We start from the raw sequence: 20,930 nt of genomic DNA on the forward strand, positions 1-20,930 counted from the left end.
ACTGGATTGTAACTATATGTGCTGTGTGTGACTGTACGGGATTGTAACTATATGTGCTGTGTGTGACTGTACGGGATTGTAACTCTTTGTGCTGTGTGTGACTGTACGGGATTGTAACTCTTTGTGCTGTGTGTGACTGTACGGGATTGTAACTATATGTGCTGTGTGTGACTGTATGGGATTGTAACTCTTTGTGCTGTGTGTGACTGTACTGGATTGTAACTATATGTGCTGTGTGTGACTGTACGGGATTGTAACTCTTTGTGCTGTGTGTGACTGTACGGGATTGTAACTATATGTGCTGTGTGTGACTGTACTGGATTGTAACTCTTTGTGCTGTGTGTGACTGTACGGGATTGTAACTATATGTGCTGTGTGTGACTGTACTGGATTGTAACTCTTTGTGCTGTGTGTGACTGTACTGGATTGTAACTCTTTGTGCTGTGTGTGACTGTACTGGATTGTAACTATATGTGCTGTGTGTGACTGTACGGGATTGTAACTATATGTGCTGTGTGTGACTGTACTGGATTGTAACTCTTTGTGCTGTGTGTGACTGTACGGGATTGTAACTATATGTGCTGTGTGTGACTGTATTGGATTGTAACTCTTTGTGCTGTGTGTGACTGTACTGGATTGTAACTATATGTGCTGTGTGTGACTGTATTGGATTGTAACTCTTTGTGCTGTGTGTGACTGTACTGGATTGTAACTATATGTGCTGTGTGTGACTGTACGGGATTGTAACTATATGTGCTGTGTGTGACTGTACTGGATTGTAACTCTTTGTGCTGTGTGTGACTGTACTGGATTGTAACTATATGTGCTGTGTGTGACTGTACGGGATTGTAACTATATGTGCTGTGTGTGACTGTACTGGATTGTAACTCTTTGTGCTGTGTGTGACTGTACTGGATTGTAACTCTTCGTGCTGTGTGTGACTGTACGGGATTGTAACTATATGTGCTGTGTGTGACTGTACGGGATTGTAACTATATGTGCTGTGTGTGACTGTACTGGATTGTAACTCTTTGTGCTGTGTGTGACTGTATTGGATTGTAACTCTTCGTGCTGTGTGTGACTGTATGTAACGTGGTTTGCCCTTTTGCCGTGGAGGAACACTTTTGTTTAGCTGTATACATGTGATGGTTTGAATCACGATTAAACTTGAGCGTGAGCAAGTGAAGGGAAGAGGAACTCGAGGGGAAGGAGAGTGGAGAATGCTATTTGCCTCAATTGTTTCCACATCGACACTACCCTGTGCGGAGAACCTAATCCAGACCTCCGGTCGTATTTAACAGTGGTTCTTATGAGTCCTGGCTTCTGAGAGAGCAGACAAAATCTTCCCTGCATTCACCCTGCGTTTCAGAATCTTGAAGACATCTATTGAGTTTTTCCTCCGGCTTCCTAATTGACAAGGGACACTGCCTTCAACATAACTTGTACACAGGACACATTCAGTTGTTCCTGACACATGATCAAGATGCTGTTGGTACACCGACGAGTGTAGGGTCGGGTTTTCCAGGGATCCTGTTCTTGGTCTTACTGTGAAACTTACACACACACACACACACACACACACACACACACACACACACACACACACACACACACACACACACACACACACACACACACACACACACACACACACACACACACACACACGTATATACAGGGCTCACTAGTACAATTGTGTTTAGTATGTCAGCTACGCCTCAGTAATTTTGCGTTCGAGGCCCACTCGGGGATCTGACTTCGGCTGTCAGGCTGTAGTCTCGATTCCTGCTGAGTTTCCTATAGTAGAAATACTCCATTAACTGTAAAATGCTTGGTGAATGGCACAATATAAATTTGAGATCTTTATTTTTCCTCCTCAAGATCAATCGTTTACTTGGAGATTGACAATCGGCAATGTTATCAGACTTTCTCAGACTGCTTCAACAGCGCAGCAGATGTGGCAGCATTCCTGGGCGCCATGGCCTCCCAGGGCAGCCTACAGCTCCCCTACAACATAGAGGTCGTGCAAAGTAAGTGGGAGTTCCCCTTCTCCTTTCATGATCAGCCACCCACCTCCCCCAACCTGAAATGAGAGGAGAAGGACAAGCAAACTGGTACACTTTCCAACAGTATAATTAACGACATCTCGAAGGGCATCTCCTAACCCGTTATCAGCTGCCAAATCATTAAGGCAAAAGAAAGAATTGATCGGAGTGCTTGAGAAGTTGATGTCTTTGTAGTTGGGATCCATCAGTAATTCCTAGGCTTTTCACAGATTAATACCGCTGCACTAATTTGATGATTGCTAAATCCTTTCCCCTCACATGAGGGAGAAGAGTTCGACTTTCTTCAAGTCTAAAGGAAAGAAAACAAACCCTGGGAGCGTTTTGGGACGGTTTCCTCTCCCTCAATTGTTTTTTGCATTCTGATTATCCACCGTTTAACTGACCTTGTTTTATAACACAGGCTGAATCGTAATCGCTTTTTGTGCGTATGTATAAAATGTAATGCTCACGGTTTTCGATCCTACTGCTGCTCATAGATACTTTCTCTGTCTCTCTCTCTCTCTCTCTCTCCATCCCTCTTGCTCACCGTCTGGGCCTTGCTCTGCCTGTGTCTCTGCTTCTATCTCTCCACATCTCACCACCTCGATCTTCCTCTGCTTCCTGATCACACGGCTCGGTTTGATGAATTCCACCTCCTCCCTTCTCCGCAGGTAAAGGCAATGAGAGGCCTCCTGACGTTAAACTCTACCCCATGTACGTGGTGGTGTCTGTGCTCATCTTCCTCGCCTTCATTGGGATGGGGGTGCTGGTGTCTCGCAAGAGGCATCGGGAGCACGGGCAGCTGTGGTTCCCCGAAGGGTTCAAGGTCACCGAGTCCAGCAAGAAGAAACGTCGCGAACCGGTTGGCGAGGACTCTGTCGGGTTGAAGTAAGTTGGGTGTTTTACCCGTTTGCTGACGCATTGGATTTCTGGTTCCCCGAGGTGATGCCCAATTAAGGAGATTGCCAACTTGTTTATGCAATGGGGATTTTAACATTCGGCAATAGCCTGCTTGCTCCAAAGGTGTGTGCTTATTGAAATATTCCAGTGGGGGAGGGTCCTTGTGAAGTGTTGTGTAGAATAGAGTCGACAGATTCTCTGTGTAGCTCCTTCCTCTCCCAAACCTCCAGAGCTCCACCAAATCCCCAAACTTGGGCAAAGATTATTTACACACACTGGCCCATTCATGTGCTTAAGATTGTTTATAGTTCTGATTTACAATGTCCTTTGTCCGAATATCTTGTCAGCTCACCTGTCTCTCCTTGTGTGTGTGTGTGTGTGTTTAGGCACGTCTATCCGTCTGTCTGCGAGACTGATTGTTCAGCTGCTTTCCTGCAGCCTCTGTCCGCCCGCTTGTCTTTCACTCTCTCCCTTCAGTATCTGTCTCTCTGCATGCCTGTCTGCCTTCTAGACACGCCTGTTGGCCTATCTGTCTGTCGTACCTATCTGCCTTTTTGTTGACTGTCTGTGTCTGAATACCTTAATGTCTGTCTGTCGGTCTGATCCCAGCTGCCTCCCTTCTGTCTGACTGCTTCTTCGACTATCGGTCTGCCTTTCTGGGCTTTCCTCCCCTCAGTCTATCCCTTACATTTTCTTATCTTACCCACCCTTTTATTTCTGTGTGTGATTATTTCCTCAGTTCCCTCCCTTTGTTCATGTATGCTGGGTATCTACCGCTTGTTCTAGCTTTGTGTCTCTTGATAACTCTGTTCAGATTTATATCCAGTCCACATAGGTCTTGGTCCTTAATGTCCTCGAATCCAACGTCCCACCCTGTCTCCATTCGCCTTATTCTCCTTGACCACTCATCCAACCCACTGTTAGTCTTTTATCCTCCTTCCATCTTGCACAGACCACATTGTAGAAACTGGATTTTGCTGCTTTTTGTACTAAACATCTCATTTTATTTCTGTATCCAGTCCGTTGTCTCTCAATCCAGCAGAGTTAGATGGATCTATCTACATATGGTCTTATTCCTTCATAACTTTAAACTTCTGCATTGAGCTGACCTTTAATCTCCTCAGCCAACCTCCAACTGTATTCCTCAACTTGATTCCTGAGTCAAACCTCCCTACACCCTCCATATCCTTCAATACTGTGAATCAGGTCCTGCAGCAGAATTTTCAACACCTTTTTTAGATCTCCTCCTACCAGTCTCAGAACAAAGAACAATTTCTCCTGCTTCTCCACATTCCTGAAGACTAGTGTTTCTGGTGCCATTCTTATCCAGATCTATCTCTGACCCCCCCCCCCCCCAACTTAAAATAATTCTTTAACATTTAGTCAGTGATTTGCAAAGGATTGTCAAAACTAATGTGCTTTACTTCTGCAAGAATTTAGAAATTCATATCTTTAATGAGAAATTTCATTAAAAGTTTTCTTTATCACAGATTTGGAACTATCTGGCATGGCATTACCCAGGATGCCAGCTATCTAGCTGTTGTGATGCTCTCACCTTTAATCAACTCTTCCAATGTTCCAGCTTTTAATAGAACTCAATAACCTGCTCATTCCTGGTGCTCCACTGCAGGTTTATTCTCAGAAGAACCCTAAAATATCAATTCTGAGGGAGAAATAGTTGTCCTCTATCATACACACATATTTACAGATCTCATTTATTCTGCCCTCTGCTCTCTTACACACTGCTGCACTTTTTGTCTCTGTTTCAATTTGTATTTTCCTCCTTTTATCTTTCTTTCCCTTCTCCGTTTCTCTTAAAATCCCCAGATGCAGCCAATCAGCTTCATGCATTGTTAACTAACTTCTCTCTCCCCTTTCTGTTCTTACTCCTTCCCCATCTTTCCTTTCTCTCGCTCATGTTTCTTCACTCATTTCCTCTCCTCATTTCCCTCCTTTTCTACATCTCCTTCCTCCTTCTCCTCCCTCTCATCCATCTCTCCCATATATCTCCTCTATTGTTCCTTTCTCCCATTCTTTGTCTCACCTTCATTCCATAATACCCTCCTTCAACTCCCTCTCTCCCCTCTCTTCTTTCTCTCCCACCAACTTGAACTCCCTTCCGCTCCCTCCTCTCTCCCCCTCCTCTTTCCCCCTCATCTCTCTGACCTCCTTTCTCTCCCCTCTCTCCCTCTCCCTCCCTCCCCCTCTCCCCCTCCTCTTTCCCCCTCATCTCTCTGACCTCCTTTCTCTCCCCTCTCTCCCTCTCCCTCCCTCCCCCTCCCTCTCCCCCTCCCTCTCCCCCTCCCTCTCTCCCCTCCCTCTCTCCCCTTTTCCCCCTCAGCTCTGCCCCACCACCACCTGTCTCCCCATCACCCTCTGCCACCCGGGAGTCTGGGAATCACTCTGTTTGTCGGGGCTGGGCTGCTGAGTGAGCGAGTATTTAGATAGCAGGGGTCACCCTCCTCTTGGTACTTTTTCACAGGCCACTGAAGAACGTTTCTGATGGAGCTCTCATGGACGACAACCAGAACGAGCACTGGGGTGACGACAGTGGAATAGACACGAAAAGGTTCAAGGTATAGAACCTCCATGTGACAAATATGAAACAGAACACACATCCCCACTAACCCCTTGGCCCCCAGCTCTCTCCCTGTCTTTGTGGACAAGAGGATCGCAGGCCCATTCATTCAGTATTCAATCTGCCATTTCCAGTCGAAATGACACTGGTCGAAGAAGGGGAATATGACTCTAATAGTACCTTGGACCTCCTGTCGGAGGCTGATTGGGGAGAGGGATGAGCACCCTCATCTCTTGGGCTGAAACCTACCCTGTGATTCACTCCATCCAGCTGGATCAGTTCCAGTACCCACCCACCCACCCACCTCATCACTACCCCAATACATTCCTCTAACACCCAGGGTTGGCAGTACCCTGCATTATTTTAACACTCCTCCCGTACTGGCCCATTCCATTGCACTGGGCTTTTCCACCATGGAAGGTGCCGGGCTGCACCTGTACAGCTTTGCTCTCTCCGTCCTCCCCTCCCTCCGTCCCACTCGCTCACTCTCCCTCACAAAGCAGCGCTGAGACGCTCTGTGACGATGTCCTCCTGCGCTTGTGCTCTCTGGCAGTTTGAAGAGCAGGCGATCCTGGCAAACCGTGAGGACCACACTGACCACAGACAGTGGACCCAGCAGCACCTGGACGCCGCTGACCTTCGGCTGCCGAGCATGGCGCCAACCCCGCCCCAGGGTGAAATCGAGCCCGACTGTATAGATGTCAACGTCAGGGGCCCAGGTATGTTACCCATCTCATTCGGTCTGTAATATACGAAAAGAACTCTGCACGCCGCTAGGTAAAACTTCTCTCTAGGAAGGCACTGTATAGAGTGGCTTATATGTGATCAGGCATGTTTGTACAGGGAGGGGGGAGAGTTTACTGTGAGGTGGGGTTTGGATTGGAGCTGAGCTTTGACAGTGGGCTGAGTTGTGTGACGCCAGTAATTGGTTTAGTATTGTCACATGTGCCCAAATACGGTGAGAAACTTTTTTTTGTGTGTCATCGGCACACGGGTATGTCGGGGTAGTGCAAAGGGGGAAAATAAATAACAGAAGGCAGAATACAGTGTCGCACAGCACTGTGCACGTGGGCAAATAAAATGCAAGGGTCGTGCTGAGAGAGACTGAAAGATGAAGAGCTCATTTTTACCATACAAGATGTCCATTCAAGAGTCAGTGGGATGGAAGCTTTCCTTGAGCCTGGGTGGGTGGAATGAGGCCGGGTTGGGGAGCATGTTTCTATGGCAACTTTATTGCAAGGTATTCTCACATGTACCATGTTACAGTGAAAAGCTTGTCTTGCAAACTGTTCATACAGATCAAATCATTACTCAGTGCGTTGGGCTAGAACAAAGTGAAACGCGAACAATTCGGAATCAAGAGTAAAACCTGCCAGATAAGGGCAGAGCAGGCAAACGGTAAAGGGCAAGGTCGTAACAAGGTAGACTGTGCGGACAAGTGTCCTTCTTACACAAGTGTTTGATGAAAGTTGTCTTTGAGCCTGGTGGTACATGCTTTCAGGCTTTTGTATCTTCTGCCATGTGTGGGGTGACTGGGGAGGGGCTGCTTTACTGAGGCAGCGAGAAGTGCAGACAGAGTCCATGGAGGAGTCACCAGCTGGTTTGTCTCCACAGATGGCTTCACTCCCCTGATGATTGCCTCGTGCAGCGGGGGTGGCCTGGAAACGGGCAACAGCGAGGAGGAAGTGGACGACGCCCCAGGCAACCTCATCTCCGATTTCATCTACCAGGGGGCCAACCTCCACAACCAGACGGACCGGACGGGCGAAACCGCCCTTCACTTGGCTGCCCGCTATGCCCGGTCTGACGCTGCCAAGCGTCTCCTTGAATCCAGCGCCGATGCCAACATTCAGGACAACATGGGCAGGACGCCATTACACGCTGCTGTGGCCGCGGATGCCCAGGGAGTTTTCCAGGTGGGTACTAGCACGAGCCACAGGCCAGCTGCTATCTGACTAACTGACAGGACGGGCTTCCAGCTGTGATCAAAGTCAAAGTTAATTTTATTGCCCTTCTTTACACCGCTGGCATTTAGGGCAACTATGAAGGTCCCCATCTCTCTCTGTCCACAGCCACTCAGATGTAGAAGGATTCTTCATTGCTGTTTCCGTAACAGTTTTGTCTGGCCTTTGCCCTTTGACCCATTTGGCATGGGCGACCCTACCAAAGCATAAAGCCCTGGCTCCAACCAGCACAGCTCTCTGGGTCACTGAGGCACAAAAGCCTCCAAACCCCAACAAGGGGGTGGTCCTCTTGGAGGCCAGTTTATTGTCATTAGAACAATAATCAGAGTCAGCTTTCTTATGTTGCGAAATTTGTTTTACGACAGCAGTACAGTGCAATACATAAAAATACTATACATTACAATAAGAATATATAAAAAATAAATAAATAGTGTAAAAAGGGAGCAAAATAGCAAGGTTGTTTTTGTGAAATCATGGACCGCTCAGAAATCTGATGGCAGAGGGGAAGAAGTTGTTCCGAAAACAGTGAGCAGGTGCGTTCCTCCTCGCTGATGGTAGTAATGAAAATGAGGCGTGTTCTGGACGGTGAGGGCACCGTGATGGATGCACCTTCTCGGAGCTTTGCCTTGTGAAGATGGTGGGGAGCTTGCACCCACAATGGAGCTGGCCGAGCCCACAACCCTCTGCAACTTTGTGCTTTGGAGCCTCCACACCAGACAGTCAGAATGCTCTCCACTGTACATCTGTAGATGTGCTGCTGATCTTCACGGCGTACATGCCTTTGTCGTGACGGCAGAGGTGCAACGGGAAACTGACGCAGGCACATTACATCAGGTAGACAACAAGCGAAAAAAGCTAACATCGTTAATTATGAGATTATACAAGAAAGAACTCAATTAGGACAGCAAAGAAGAAAACACAGTCCACTGTGGCGCATACTGGTCATGGTGATGAGATACTGAGTTAGTGATTTGGGTTGTGCCTGTTGGTCCAAGAACCGATTGGTTGAAGGGAAGTAACTTGTTGAATTGGCTGGTGTGTGCCTTTAGGCTTCTGTCTCTCCTACCTGATGGTCGCAGTGAGAAGACGGCATGGCCCCAGGTTCTGGGGATCTTTGATGAAAGATGGAGTCCCTCTGCTTCCTGTGTGACTGCCCTTGACAGAGGATGGATTGGGTTTCTCCTCTTCCCATTTGCGAGCTCAGAGGAGGGCCTGAGAGGACTCCATTTGCTCTGTGACAGACTCAGCGGGGCTGGGGAAGGTCTCTTTGTGACTGGCTCGAGGGGAAGGGTTGGGTTGTCTTCTCCAGTTTCTATGTAACACATGGAGGGAAAATTGTATGACTTAGAACATAGAAAACCGGCCCACAATGTTATGCTGACCATGAAACCTACTGTAGAAACTACCTGGAATTTCCCTAGCGTGTAGCCCTCTATTTTACTAAGCTTAATGTGCCTATCCAAGAGTCTCTTAAAAGACCCTATTGTATCTTCTGCCTGCCTCTCTGTAGGTGGTTCAAGCACATTTGGGAGATTGATGGCGTGCTACAAAGTCCTGAATGGCATCTGTTGTCCCTTTGTGGCTCCAGGGGTTGGTGGGGGGGGGGGGGGCACTTCTCTCCCTGTGTGGAGCTGAATGGTCGTGTCGTGTTACAGATGGGAAACTCAGTAATGCCCCCTATTCTTGTGTTACTGATTCACTTAATGGCCCCCTGTTCCTCTGATGGGCCGAATAGCCTCCTCCTGACGTGTGCTCTATTCCCTTCCCTCCAGATCCTGATCCGGAATCGAGCAACAGACCTGGATGCACGGATGCACGATGGGACCACACCGCTGATCCTGGCCGCACGCCTGGCCGTGGAGGGAATGGTGGAAGAACTGGTGAACTGCCATGCCGACGTCAACGCAGTAGATGACTTTGGTAAGGGGCTGTTGTTGAGGCTGCAGGAGGAACGAGTGGGTGGAGAGGCAGGGAACTGGAGGATCTGGAAGGGTCAGGAGGTGATGATTCAAGGTTATCTGGTCAAAATTCACTGTGTAGATGAGAGGATCTGAGACCAGAGGATCAGATATGGGGAGGAAATCAGATTGGAATGTAAGATTTTTTTTTAAAAGGGGCTTGTTTAGTGATTACAGGATTACTATAGACAGAGGAGCAGAACTAGGCCAATCAGCCCATCCAATCTGTTTCGTTGTGTGAGCAACCCCATTACATTACCACATTCCACTGTTCACACAATTTACAGTAAACAGCTTCCAATTACCACACGGTCATCTTTATCCAGCAGACACTCGAGCCTCCGTGAGACCCTCTGGTCCCAAAAGGCCCCCCGATGTACCCATAGGTGCTGTCTTTCCCTTCTCCAGGGACACATGGACGTGAATGTAACCCCGGAAGGGGGGCAAGCAATCGGCTTGGGCAGAACCCTTGACTGCCGGCTGCCTGGACCCATGGACGACCACCATTGGCCATGTCCAGGAGAGTACCCCCACTGACTGACCCACCTCCATGTCCGGGAGAGTACCCCACTGACTGACCCACCCCCATGTCCAGGAGAGTACCCCCACTGACTGACCCACCATTGGCCATGTCCAGGAGAGTACCCCACTGACTGACCCACCATTGGCCATGTCCAGGAGAGTACCCCACTGACTGACCCACCCCCATGTCCAGGAGAGTACCCCCACTGACTGACCCACCCCCATGTCCAGGAGAGTACCCCCACTGACTGACCCACCCCCATGTCCAGGAGAGTACCCCACTGACTGACCCACCATTGGCCATGTCCAGGAGAGTACCCCCACTGACTGACCCACCCCCATGTCCAGGAGAGTACCCCACTGACTGACCCACCCCCATGTCCGGGAGAGTACCCCACTGACTGACCCACCCCCATGTCCGGGAGAGTACCCCACTGACTGACCCACCCCCATGTCCGGGAGAGTACCCCCACTGACTGACCCACCCCCATGTCCGGGAGAGTACCCCCACTGACTGACCCACCCCCATGTCCAGGAGAGTACCCCACTGACTGACCCACCCCATGTCCAGGAGTGTACCCCACTGACTGACCCACCATTGGCCATGTCCAGGAGAGTACCCCACTGACTGACCCACCATTGGCCATGTCCAGGAGAGTACCCCACTGACTGACCCACCCCCATGTCCGGGAGAGTACCTCACTGACTGACCCACCCCATGTCCGGGAGAGTACCCCCACTGACTGACCCACCCCATGTCCGGGAGAGTACCCCCACTGACTGACCCACCCCATGTCCGGGAGAGTACCCCACTGACTGACCCACCCCCATGTCCAGGAGAGTACCCCCACTGACTGACCCACCCCCATGTCCGGGAGGTACCCCACTGACTGACCCACCCCCATGTCCGGGAGAGTACCCCTACTGACTGACCCACCCCCATGTCCGGGAGAGTACCCCCACTGACTGACCCACCCCCATGTCCGGGAGAGTACCCCCACTGACTGACCCACCCCCATGTCCGGGAGAGTACCCCACTGACTGACCCACCCCCATGTCCAGGAGAGTACCCCCACTGACTGACCCACCCCCATGTCCAGGCGAGTACCCCCACTGACTGACCCACCCCCAGGTGCACCAGGTGACTGAAGATCGAATGGTGGGGATGAAGTGCAACTAGAACTTAAGGAACAGCCACTTAGATACTCAAAGAGAGGCCAAAACCTCTCACATTCTATATATAGCCATAAACCAATGTAGAAAGCTGTGCACGGTTATTGATTTCTGCCCCTCTCCCTACCCCAATCCCCAATGTAAAGTGGTGGACTCCCGTATCAAGAGGACTGGGAGACTGGGATGGGGTTGATAACTAAAGCCCATTGTGTTTCTGTCAAACCAGGGAAGTCAGCCTTACACTGGGCAGCTGCCGTCAACAACGTGGAGGCCACGATGGTGCTGCTGAAAAACGGAGCCAACAAGGACATGCAGGATAACAAGGTGAGGATACCGGAGGTACACTGACCCTGTGGGGCCTGGGGAGGCACGGGGCACAACCAAGACATGGCGGTCTCACTCAGTACCAGAAAACCAGAGGGGACACGAAGAGAAGTATACTTACAAAGCAAGCTTATCCATAAGATAGGAGTCGGCCATTTGGCCCATCAAGCCTGTTCTGCCATTCAATAAGATTTTGGCTTATCTTGGACTCAGCTCCACCTTTTCCCCCACAGCCCTTAATTCCTCTGCTAGAGAAATCTTATCTAAATATCTTAAACAGATTTAATGAGGTAGCCTCTACTGTTTCCCTGGGCAGAGAATTCCATAGATTCACTACTCTCTGGGAAAAGCAGCTTCTCCTCATCCTGGATTCAGATTTATTTATCACGTGTACATTGAGACAAACAGTGAAACATGCCAACGCAGCTAGGGATGTGCTGGGGACAACCCCCAGTGTCACCACACTTTTCAGTACCAACACAACACACCCATGATGTTCAGCAGAACATAACAAACAACAAAACAAGCACACAATCAAGCCCCTTTCTCTCTCTCTCTCTCTCTCTCACACACACGACACACCCTCTGGGCCTCTTCTCTCTCACACACACACACGACACATCCTCTGGGCCTCTAGTGGACAGAACCTCCATCCTAAATCTATTGCCTCGAATCTTGAGGCTATGTCTCCAGTTCTAGTCTACTTACCAGTGGAAACAACTTTCCTGCCTCTATCTTACCTATCCCCTTCACGATTTTATATATTTCTGTAGGATTCCCCTCTCATCGTTTGAATTCCAGCAAGTATAGTCCCAGGCACCTTAATCTCTCCTCAGAGGTTAACCCCCTCATCACCAGAATCAACCTCGTAAACTTCCTCTGCACCACCTCCAAATTATACTTGCTGTCTGAAGCAGTAATGAAGACAGATTCAAGAGCATCTGTCAAACAGAAATTGGATAGATATATGATGTGAAAGAAGTTTTAGACAGAGATTGGGGGAGTGAGTCTGTTTAGATAGCTCTTTGAAAGAGCCAGCTTGGGCATAGTGGACTAAATCAGCTGCTTCCGTGTCATAACAAACATCCATTCTCGTAAGAAAAACTCTGTGAGAAATATGAGCTGGCCATGTTTATCAAATAAAGATAAAGATACGATTAGATTAAGGAGCACAGTTTATAATGTTGCCAAAAAGAGCAGATAAGTCTGAAGATTGGAAGGGATTTAGAACGTGTACAAAAGATAACTGAAAAGTTGGCAAAGAGACACAGTAACTTGCAAATAAACCAGCAAGAGAATAACAACACACACAAAATGCTGGTGGAACACAGCAGGCCAGGCAGCATCTATAGGGAGAAGCACTGTCGACGTTTCGGGCCGAGACCCTTCGTCAGGACTAACCGAAAGGAAAGATAGTAAGAGATTTGAAAGTAGTGGGGGGAGGGGGAATGCGAAATGATAGGAGAAGACCAGAGGGGGTGGGATGAAGCTAAGAGCTGGAAAGGTGATTGGCGAAAGTGATACAGAACTGGAGAAGGGAAAGGATCATGGGAAAGGAGCAAGAGAATAAGATCAGTTTATAAGACTTGCATAGGATTGTGAAAAAAGATTTCCTCAAGAAAACACAGCTCCTGGCAAAATCTGGGATCACTTTAATGACAGAAAAGGGACATTTTACAAACTGTTACAGAAGAAAAGGAGAAAACAATTGTACCAGAAACAACAGAGAGTCCAAGGCTTCAGTGAGAATGAGCAATTACTGTTCATGAAGAAATAGTACTGGAGAAATTAATGGGACTAAAATCCGTCCTTGCCTACTGTGTCTGATTGTTGAATTTGCCTGATTTAGGATTTGTCTGCAGGAACAATGGGTGCATTGGTCTGCATCTTTCAGAACTTCCCAGACTTTTTTTTCCAAAGATTAACTGTATTTGTCGAAACATGCAGTCAAATCAAATCAGCAAGGATTGTGCAAAATGGGGTGTGAGAATTGAAAGGGGGAACCGTAATCTTGGATAAGGGAGAATAAGCAAGGAAGCTCATTCCAGTAGCTTAGCTTTAGAGAAGGCAAATGTTAGAGCCCATTATTAGGAATGTGGGTGTTCAAAGTAATAATCAGAACATGATTCCTCAGAATCTGCATAGTTTCATGAAAAGGGAAGTCTTTTTAACAAATCTATTAAGAGTTTTCAAGTACAAGCAGTATAGAAAAAGAATAATATATGTCAGTCATAAACACGAGATTCTGCAGATGCTGGAAACCCAGAGTAACACAAAGTGCTGGAGGAACTCATTTTGTCTCCATCACTGTCTCCACTTACAGTGATGAGTAAATGCTGCCTGACTGCTGAGTCCCTCCAGCATTTTGTGTGTGTTACTCTACCATACACAAGTCAAGTTTTAAAAGGCATTTGGTAAAGAGCCGCCCTAAATTAGGGGTTGTGGGTTTGGGATAATGCATTGGCATGGATTTAGGATTAGTTCATAGACAGTAGCTCACTATCAATTGGCTTTTAATTAATGGGGCGTGGCAAGAGACATTTATTCACAGTCTATGTCAGTGGTTTGGATGATGGTCTATCTAATGTATCTGGGTTTGCTGATAGTACCAAACTCAAGTGGAAAAGAAAGCTGTTAAAGTGGGTGTGGAGAGGCTAAGAGGGGAGATGAATAGGTTATATGAAGGGGCAAGATTAAAGCAGATGGAAAAGGAAACGGAGAATATAGTTAGTCAGTTTTGAACAACAAGTAAGAAAAGCTGCAAAAAGGTTCTCACACAGAGGGAACCTCAGTGTCTCATTAATGAACCACAGACAATCAGCATGTGGGTACAGCATACAACTGAATCAACAAAAACTGTGCATGTTTTTACAAGTAAGTCCTATTGCAATTATATGGGGCCCAGACAGACCTCATCTTGAGTGCGATCTAGTTTTTTTTTTGTCTCCAGTTAACAAAAACTATGCTTTAGGGCAGGGTTCCCAACCATTTTTATGCCATGGACCAATACCATTAAGCAAGGGGTACATGACCCCAGGTTGGAAATCCTGATCTAGAGCAATGCAAGAAAGGCTCACTAGTTCTGGGAAGAGGGGATTATCCCGAGAGGAGTGAGTAAACCAGGCCCACCTTCTCTACAGATGATTACTACACAAGATGTAAAATTCTTCAAGAGCTTGTTAGGTTGTCTTCCCAACTGAAGTGAATGCTTCTAGGGTAGGGGGTGGGCGAGGACAACTAGGGTAGGGGGTGGGCGAGGACAACTAGGGTAGGGGTGAGCAAGGACAACTAGGGTAGGGAGTGGTCGAGGACAACTAGGGTAGGGGGTGGGCGAGGACAACTAGGGTAGGGGTGAGCGAGGACAACTAGGGTAGGGGGTGGGCGAGCACAGTCTCAGAAAAAAAGGGTGAGGACAATGAGAAAAACCTTTGCTCGAGAGGTTGTGCGTTTTGGACTGACTAATCATATTCACATTCAGAAGTAAGATCAGTACATATTTGGACACTGTAGGAGCCCAGTGATGGGTAGACACTGTAGGACAGTAGGACGGTGACCACATTGGATGGAACAGGAGGCTTAAAGGGTAAAGTGGCCAATTTGTTACGTTTTGGTGTCGTACATCTATTTTAGAGTGCTTGACGTTGTAGAGTTTTTTGTTGATCTCTGCCTTACCCACCACCGTCCTTTGTCTTTTCAGGAGGAGACCCCGCTCTTCCTGGCAGCGCGGGAAGGGAGCTACGAGACGGGCAAGCTGCTGCTCGAGCACTTCGCGAACCGCGAGATCACTGATCACATGGACCGGCTGCCCCGCGACATAGCGCAGGAGCGCATGCACCATGACATTGTGAGGCTGCTGGATGAATACAACCTGGTGAGGAGCCCCCAGGTGCAGATGGGTGGCAACGCCACCAACCTCTCCCCGCCCATCTGCTCGCCCAACGGCTACATGGGCAGCGCCAAGCCAGCTGGCCCCAGCAAGAAGTCTCGGAAGAGCAACGCCAAGGGGGCCAACGGCAAAGAATCCAAAGAAGCCAAGGTAAAGAGGAAGAAGTCCCAGGACGGGAAGGGAAGCCTGTTGGACAGCTCCTCGGTCTTGTCTCCTGTTGATTCCATGGAGTCCTCCCATGCCTACCTGTCAGACGTGGCTTCCCCCCCCCTGCTGACACCTCCCTTCCAACAGTCGCCTTCCATCCAACTCAACCACCTGCAGGGGTTGGCAGTGGACGGCCACCTCAACCTGAGCCATCTCGGCATGGGCAGGAAGCAGGAGACACTGGGAGGAGGCAACAGGATGGTCTTTGAATCGGTGGCCCCCCGTCTCTCCCACCTGCCCGGCTCCAACGGGCAGGCCATCAGCAGCACCTCCATGACCATGAACTTGGGAGGGGCTGGCGCAATGAGCGGCCAGTGCGACTGGCTGACGCAGATGCAGACGGGGATGGTCCAGAACCCCTACAACCCCATGAGGAACCCAGCGCAGGGCCATGCCAGGGGCCTGCAGCAGAGTCAGCATGGAATGATCACCTCGCTACACAACGGGCTGCCCAACACCTCCTTGTCACAGATCGTCAGCTACCAAGGCCTGACCAGCACCACCGCCCTGCCACAGCCGCACCTGATGCAGCAGCCGCCTCAGGGCGTCTCGGCACTCGGTTCCATGCCCAGCGGCACCGCTCGCTCCATGGGTCAAAACTACTGTGGCGCTGACCCGAGGCAGGCCGACTTGCCCCAGCTGGGGGGCAGCAGCCTCCCAGTCCACGCCATTTCGGCCCAGGAGACCCAGCTCCTCCCAACCTCGCTGCCGAGCTCCATGAGTCAGTCGATGGCCACCACCCAGTTCCTGACCCCCCCCTCGCAGCACGGCTACTCCTCGCCCCTGGACAACACGCCCAGCCACCAGCTGCACCTGGCTGACCACCCTTTCCTGACCCCCTCGCCTGAGTCCCCCGACCAGTGGTCCAGCTCCTCGCCCCACTCCAACATGTCCGACTGGTCAGAGGGCATCTCCAGTCCCCCGACCAGCATGCACTCCCAGAAGGGACTTCTCTCCGATCAGGTCTTCAAGTGAGAACTTTCCAGCCCCTCCCCCCGACAAACCCGTTCTCATCTCCCCTCCCTCAGCCCCCTGGGGTTCAGGCAGCTCAGCCACACAGAGGAGGAAGCCGCCAAGGTGAGATGCAACAGCGGGGGCCCATCCGTTGGACTATCGGAGAAGGCCGTGTCCAGTGTCTGATTAGGAGCAAATGAACAAGGGATGGATTTTTGTTCTGTGTTTTCCTTTAATTTATTTATGTACTTTACATTTTTACTGTGTTTTTATTTTATTTAATTCTTTTTTTTGTTATGTTTGAGATATGGGCAGTTTATTTTATGGATGCTAATACCCCATCTCAGAGCCTGACTGATGGTTAGAGACAGTGTTGTTTTTATAGAAACCTGACACTTTTAAAACAGAAAGAATAGATAGCTGGTTTTTGTGTCGATGAATTTTTAGCCGATCGATCTCTTGCTAATGATAAATGTATAAAAATAGTATGACTTATATTTATATATGAGTTCAGAATCTTTGAAGAAAAGAGTGAAATAAGTTTGTGTACACACTGTATACCCTTGGGTAAGGTGCACCCTCTCTGCCCCCACAACACACCAGTGACCAGTGCTGGTCCCTTAGGGTAAATGCACACACTGCGAATTCAACCCAGTTCACTCACTGGGCACACAGTGAGTCTTTCACAGCCCCTCCCCCTACCCCCCTGTGTGTGTGTGTCTCTCTCTCTCTCCCTCTCTCTCTCTCTCTCCCTCTCTCTCTCTCTCTCCCTCTCTCTCTCTCCTCCCTCTCTCTCTCTCTCCTCCCTCTCTCTCTCCCTCCCTCTCTCTCTCTCCCTCTCCCTCTCTCTCTCCCCCCCTCCCTCCCTCTCTCCCCCTCCCTCTCTCCCCCTCCCTCTCTCCCCCTCCCCCTCTCCCCTCCCCCCCTCTCTCTCTCTCTCTCTCGCTCTATCCTCTCTCTCCCTCTCTCTCTCTCTCTCCATTCACTGTCTCTCACTCACACAGTTGCAGCCGCTGATTCCCACATTTACGCACCCTCAGGTTGCCTCCCCCACACCCAGCATCCCTACGGCTTATTCTCGCACACTCGCTTTCACACTCCTGTATGTGTTCACATCCACGTCTATGTGTGTGTGAGAGGACTGAGCCCCCACCCCCCCAACTAGGGCATTTGATGACGTGAATTCCAGACACTATCACAGGTTGTAGCGGACAGCCCATTTGGAACAAATTACAGCATCTTTGCGTGTTTAGTTTTCAGTATTATCAGGGGGGCGTCATGTTAATGTTCTCAGAGGATGCTCAGCTCATAATTGTCAATTCTCTCCTGCGATTGAAACCAGGAATGGAACACTTGTCATTGACAAGTTTACTGAGAGAGATGATTTCAGTTTTTGATCTCTGTAATCATATTGTGCTGAAGTCTGTGTTTCTGACTTGATTCAATAATGACACTATGTTTAAAGTTAAATGCATTTAAGTTATTCTGGTCAGGCGGGGCTGCAAGGGAAAAGGTCAGAAAGTTAATGGTTCGAGGTGCTGTGAATTAGCAAGCAAGGTCCTACACCCACTTTTATATCTTCCCCACCATCCCCCATTCTCTCCTGATTGGAGTCCCCTCTTCCCTCCCTTTGCCACCTCTCGACATAGTAGGTGTTTGACTTCGTATCGTGATGCATTGGCAGGATGATTTCAGCAGGACAGGGTGAGGCAGGGGGCAACTGCCAAGTGCAGGCGGGACAACTCGCCTGGTTCCGGAGAGGGTGGGAGCGCCCACGATCCACATGAGCACCTTCCTCCCACATTCCCCCCCCTCAGCCATAAAAGTGTCCTGGGAAAGAGGAGGTGCTGAGAGTCACCTCCCCCCATATTAGACACATGGGGATCACCTTTAAAAGGAGATTGTGTAAAAGGATTATTCCGCTGTTTTAGTGAAAGTACCATTTCTGTAAACATTGTAAATAAACAGTGTTTAATAAAAGATTTTGTTTCAGAAATCTGTATGATGTAAGTGAGATATTAAATGTGTCCTGGCCCTGTGATGCAGTGTTTTATAGCCTTCAAGTTACCCATGTAAAACCCTCTGGTGATTATAACATACAGTAACAGCCAGCCAGAGGGTGCTAGTTTGAAAATATGGTGTATTTTCTGTTAATTGCTTTTTGTAAACTGTACTTGTAACAATAAAACTGTGCCAAGGGCATCTAGAACTAATCTACTCCCGTTCAGCTCCATTTCCTTGGTCTTCTTTGGGCTCTGGTTCTTTCTTGTCTTCGGGCTGTGCTTCACCCAAATGAAAGGCAACAGCCTATGTTTGTACAGCCCTCTTTGTAGAACATCACAAGATGCTTCACAGAGTCATCGTTCCAGAGAAACTTTGGTCACAGCCACAGGAAGACCCCAAGGAGGCAGCCCAAACACCCGAAGCAAAGACCGAGTCATGGCTTCAGCCAGTGAACGTTGACACACAGGGCGGTAGGTCTGTGAAACAGGCTACTGGAGGTGCTGCTAGAAGCTGATAGTGGCTTTTAAGAAACTTTTGGAGAGGCACAGGGATATGCAGAGAATGGAGGAACACGGATCACATGCGGTCAAATGAGATTCAGAATCCGAATCAGGTTTATTATCACTGACAAATGTCATGAAATTGGTTGTTTTACAGTGACAGTACAGTGCAATATATAAAATATACCATAAATTACAATATATATATGGTACTGTGCAAGAGTCTTCGGCGCGCGCACACACACACACACACACACACACACACACACACACACACACACACACACACACACACACACACACACACACACACACACACACACACACACACACACACACCACCCCCCCCCCCCCCCCCAGGGTGCCTAAGACCCTAGCTAAAAGGGATTTTATATATATATAGTATTCGGCCATAAGACTTGGGAACAGAATAATGCCATTTAGCATATTGAGTCTGCTCTGCCATCCCATTATGGCCGATATATTATCCCTCATCATCCCATTCTCCTGCCTTCTCCCCGTAACCTTTGATGCCGTGTCCGATCAAGAACCTATACCCAATGACTTGACCGCCACAGATTCACCACCTTTTGGCTAAAGAAATTCCTCCTCATTTCTGTTCTAAAGGGACATCCCTCTATTCAGAGGCTGCTCCCTCTGGTCATACACTCACCCACCGTAGGAAACATTCTCTCCACTCTACCCAGGCCTTTCAGTATTTGATAGGTCTCAATGAAATCCTCCCTCCATTCTTCTAAACTCTAGTGTGTACAGGTTCAGCCATCAAACGCTCATCAGATGTTAATCCTTTCATTCCTGAAATCATCCTTGTGAACCTCCTCTGGACCCTTTCAACGTCAGCACATCTTTTATTAGATAAGGGGCCCAAAACTGCTCACAATTCTCCCAAGTGCGGTCTGACCAGTGCCTTGTAGAGCCTCAGCTTCACACCCTTGTATTTCAGTCCTCTTGAAATGAATGCTGACATTACATTTTCCTCCCCCACCACCGACTCAATCTCAGAATCAGGTTTACTTTCACTTGCACATGTTGTGAAACGTGTTGCATTGTGGCAGCAGTAACGTGCAATACATTAAAAAAAACAATAAATTACAGTAAGAAATATACACAGTATATAAAAAATGAAAAGTAGTGCAAAACAGGAGCAAAAAAAAGTGTTCATTATCTGTTCAGATTTCTGATGGTGAAGGGGAAGAAGTTGTTCCTAAAACATTGAATGTGTGTCTCCAGGCTCCTGTTCCTTCCTCCTCCATAGTAGCAATGAGAAGAGGGTATGTCCTGGGTGATAGGATTCCTTAATGATAGATGCCGCTTTTCTGAGACATTGCCTTTTTAAGTTGTCCTGGATGCTGGGGAGGCTAGTGCCGGTGACGGAGCTGACTGAGATTACAACTTTCTGCAGCTTTTTCCAGTCCTGTGCCGTGGCCCCTCCCTACCAGACAGTGATGCTCTCCACTGTACATCTGTAGAAATTTGCGAGTGTTTGGTGACTTAACACTTCTCCTCAAACTCTTAATGAAGTACAGCCACTGTCATTTCTTCTTTGTAATTGCATCAATATGTTGGGCCCAGGATAAATCCTCAGAGACGTTGACACCCAGGAACTTGAAACTGCTCACCCTTTCCACTGCTGATCCCTCAGTGAGGACTGGCGTGTGTTCCCTCAGCTTCTCCTTCAAGTCCACAATCAATTCTTTGGTCTTATTTACTTGAAGTGGAAGATTGTTGTTTCAAAGGTACATTTAATATCAGAGAAATGTATACAATATACATCCTGAAATTCTTTTTCTTCGCAAACTTCCACAAAAAAAAGAGCAGTGCCCCAAAGAACGAATGACATTTAAATATTAGAACCCCAAAGCCCCCCCAGCTCCCCCCTCCCACGCACAAGCAG

General features: G+C 48.6%; 1 protein-coding gene across 1 annotated transcript in view; it reads left to right on the plus strand.

Annotated features, from left to right (window-relative positions):
• Nucleotides 1–17,288, plus strand: part of notch1b (notch receptor 1b) — a 101,431-nt gene extending 84,143 nt beyond the window's left edge. Inside the window, 8 exon segments of the mRNA XM_073052307.1 lie at nucleotides 1,882–2,030; nucleotides 2,717–2,933; nucleotides 5,428–5,521; nucleotides 6,077–6,242; nucleotides 7,138–7,439; nucleotides 9,260–9,407; nucleotides 11,367–11,464; nucleotides 15,162–17,288. Coding sequence (XP_072908408.1) covers nucleotides 1,882–2,030; nucleotides 2,717–2,933; nucleotides 5,428–5,521; nucleotides 6,077–6,242; nucleotides 7,138–7,439; nucleotides 9,260–9,407; nucleotides 11,367–11,464; nucleotides 15,162–16,532 — 2,545 coding nt within the window. The 3' untranslated portion in view covers nucleotides 16,533–17,288.
• Nucleotides 17,289–20,930: the final 3,642 nt, after the last annotated feature.

The sequence above is a fragment of the Hemitrygon akajei genome, chromosome 7, assembly GCF_048418815.1.
Source record: "Hemitrygon akajei chromosome 7, sHemAka1.3, whole genome shotgun sequence".
Lineage (NCBI taxonomy): Eukaryota > Metazoa > Chordata > Chondrichthyes > Myliobatiformes > Dasyatidae > Hemitrygon > Hemitrygon akajei.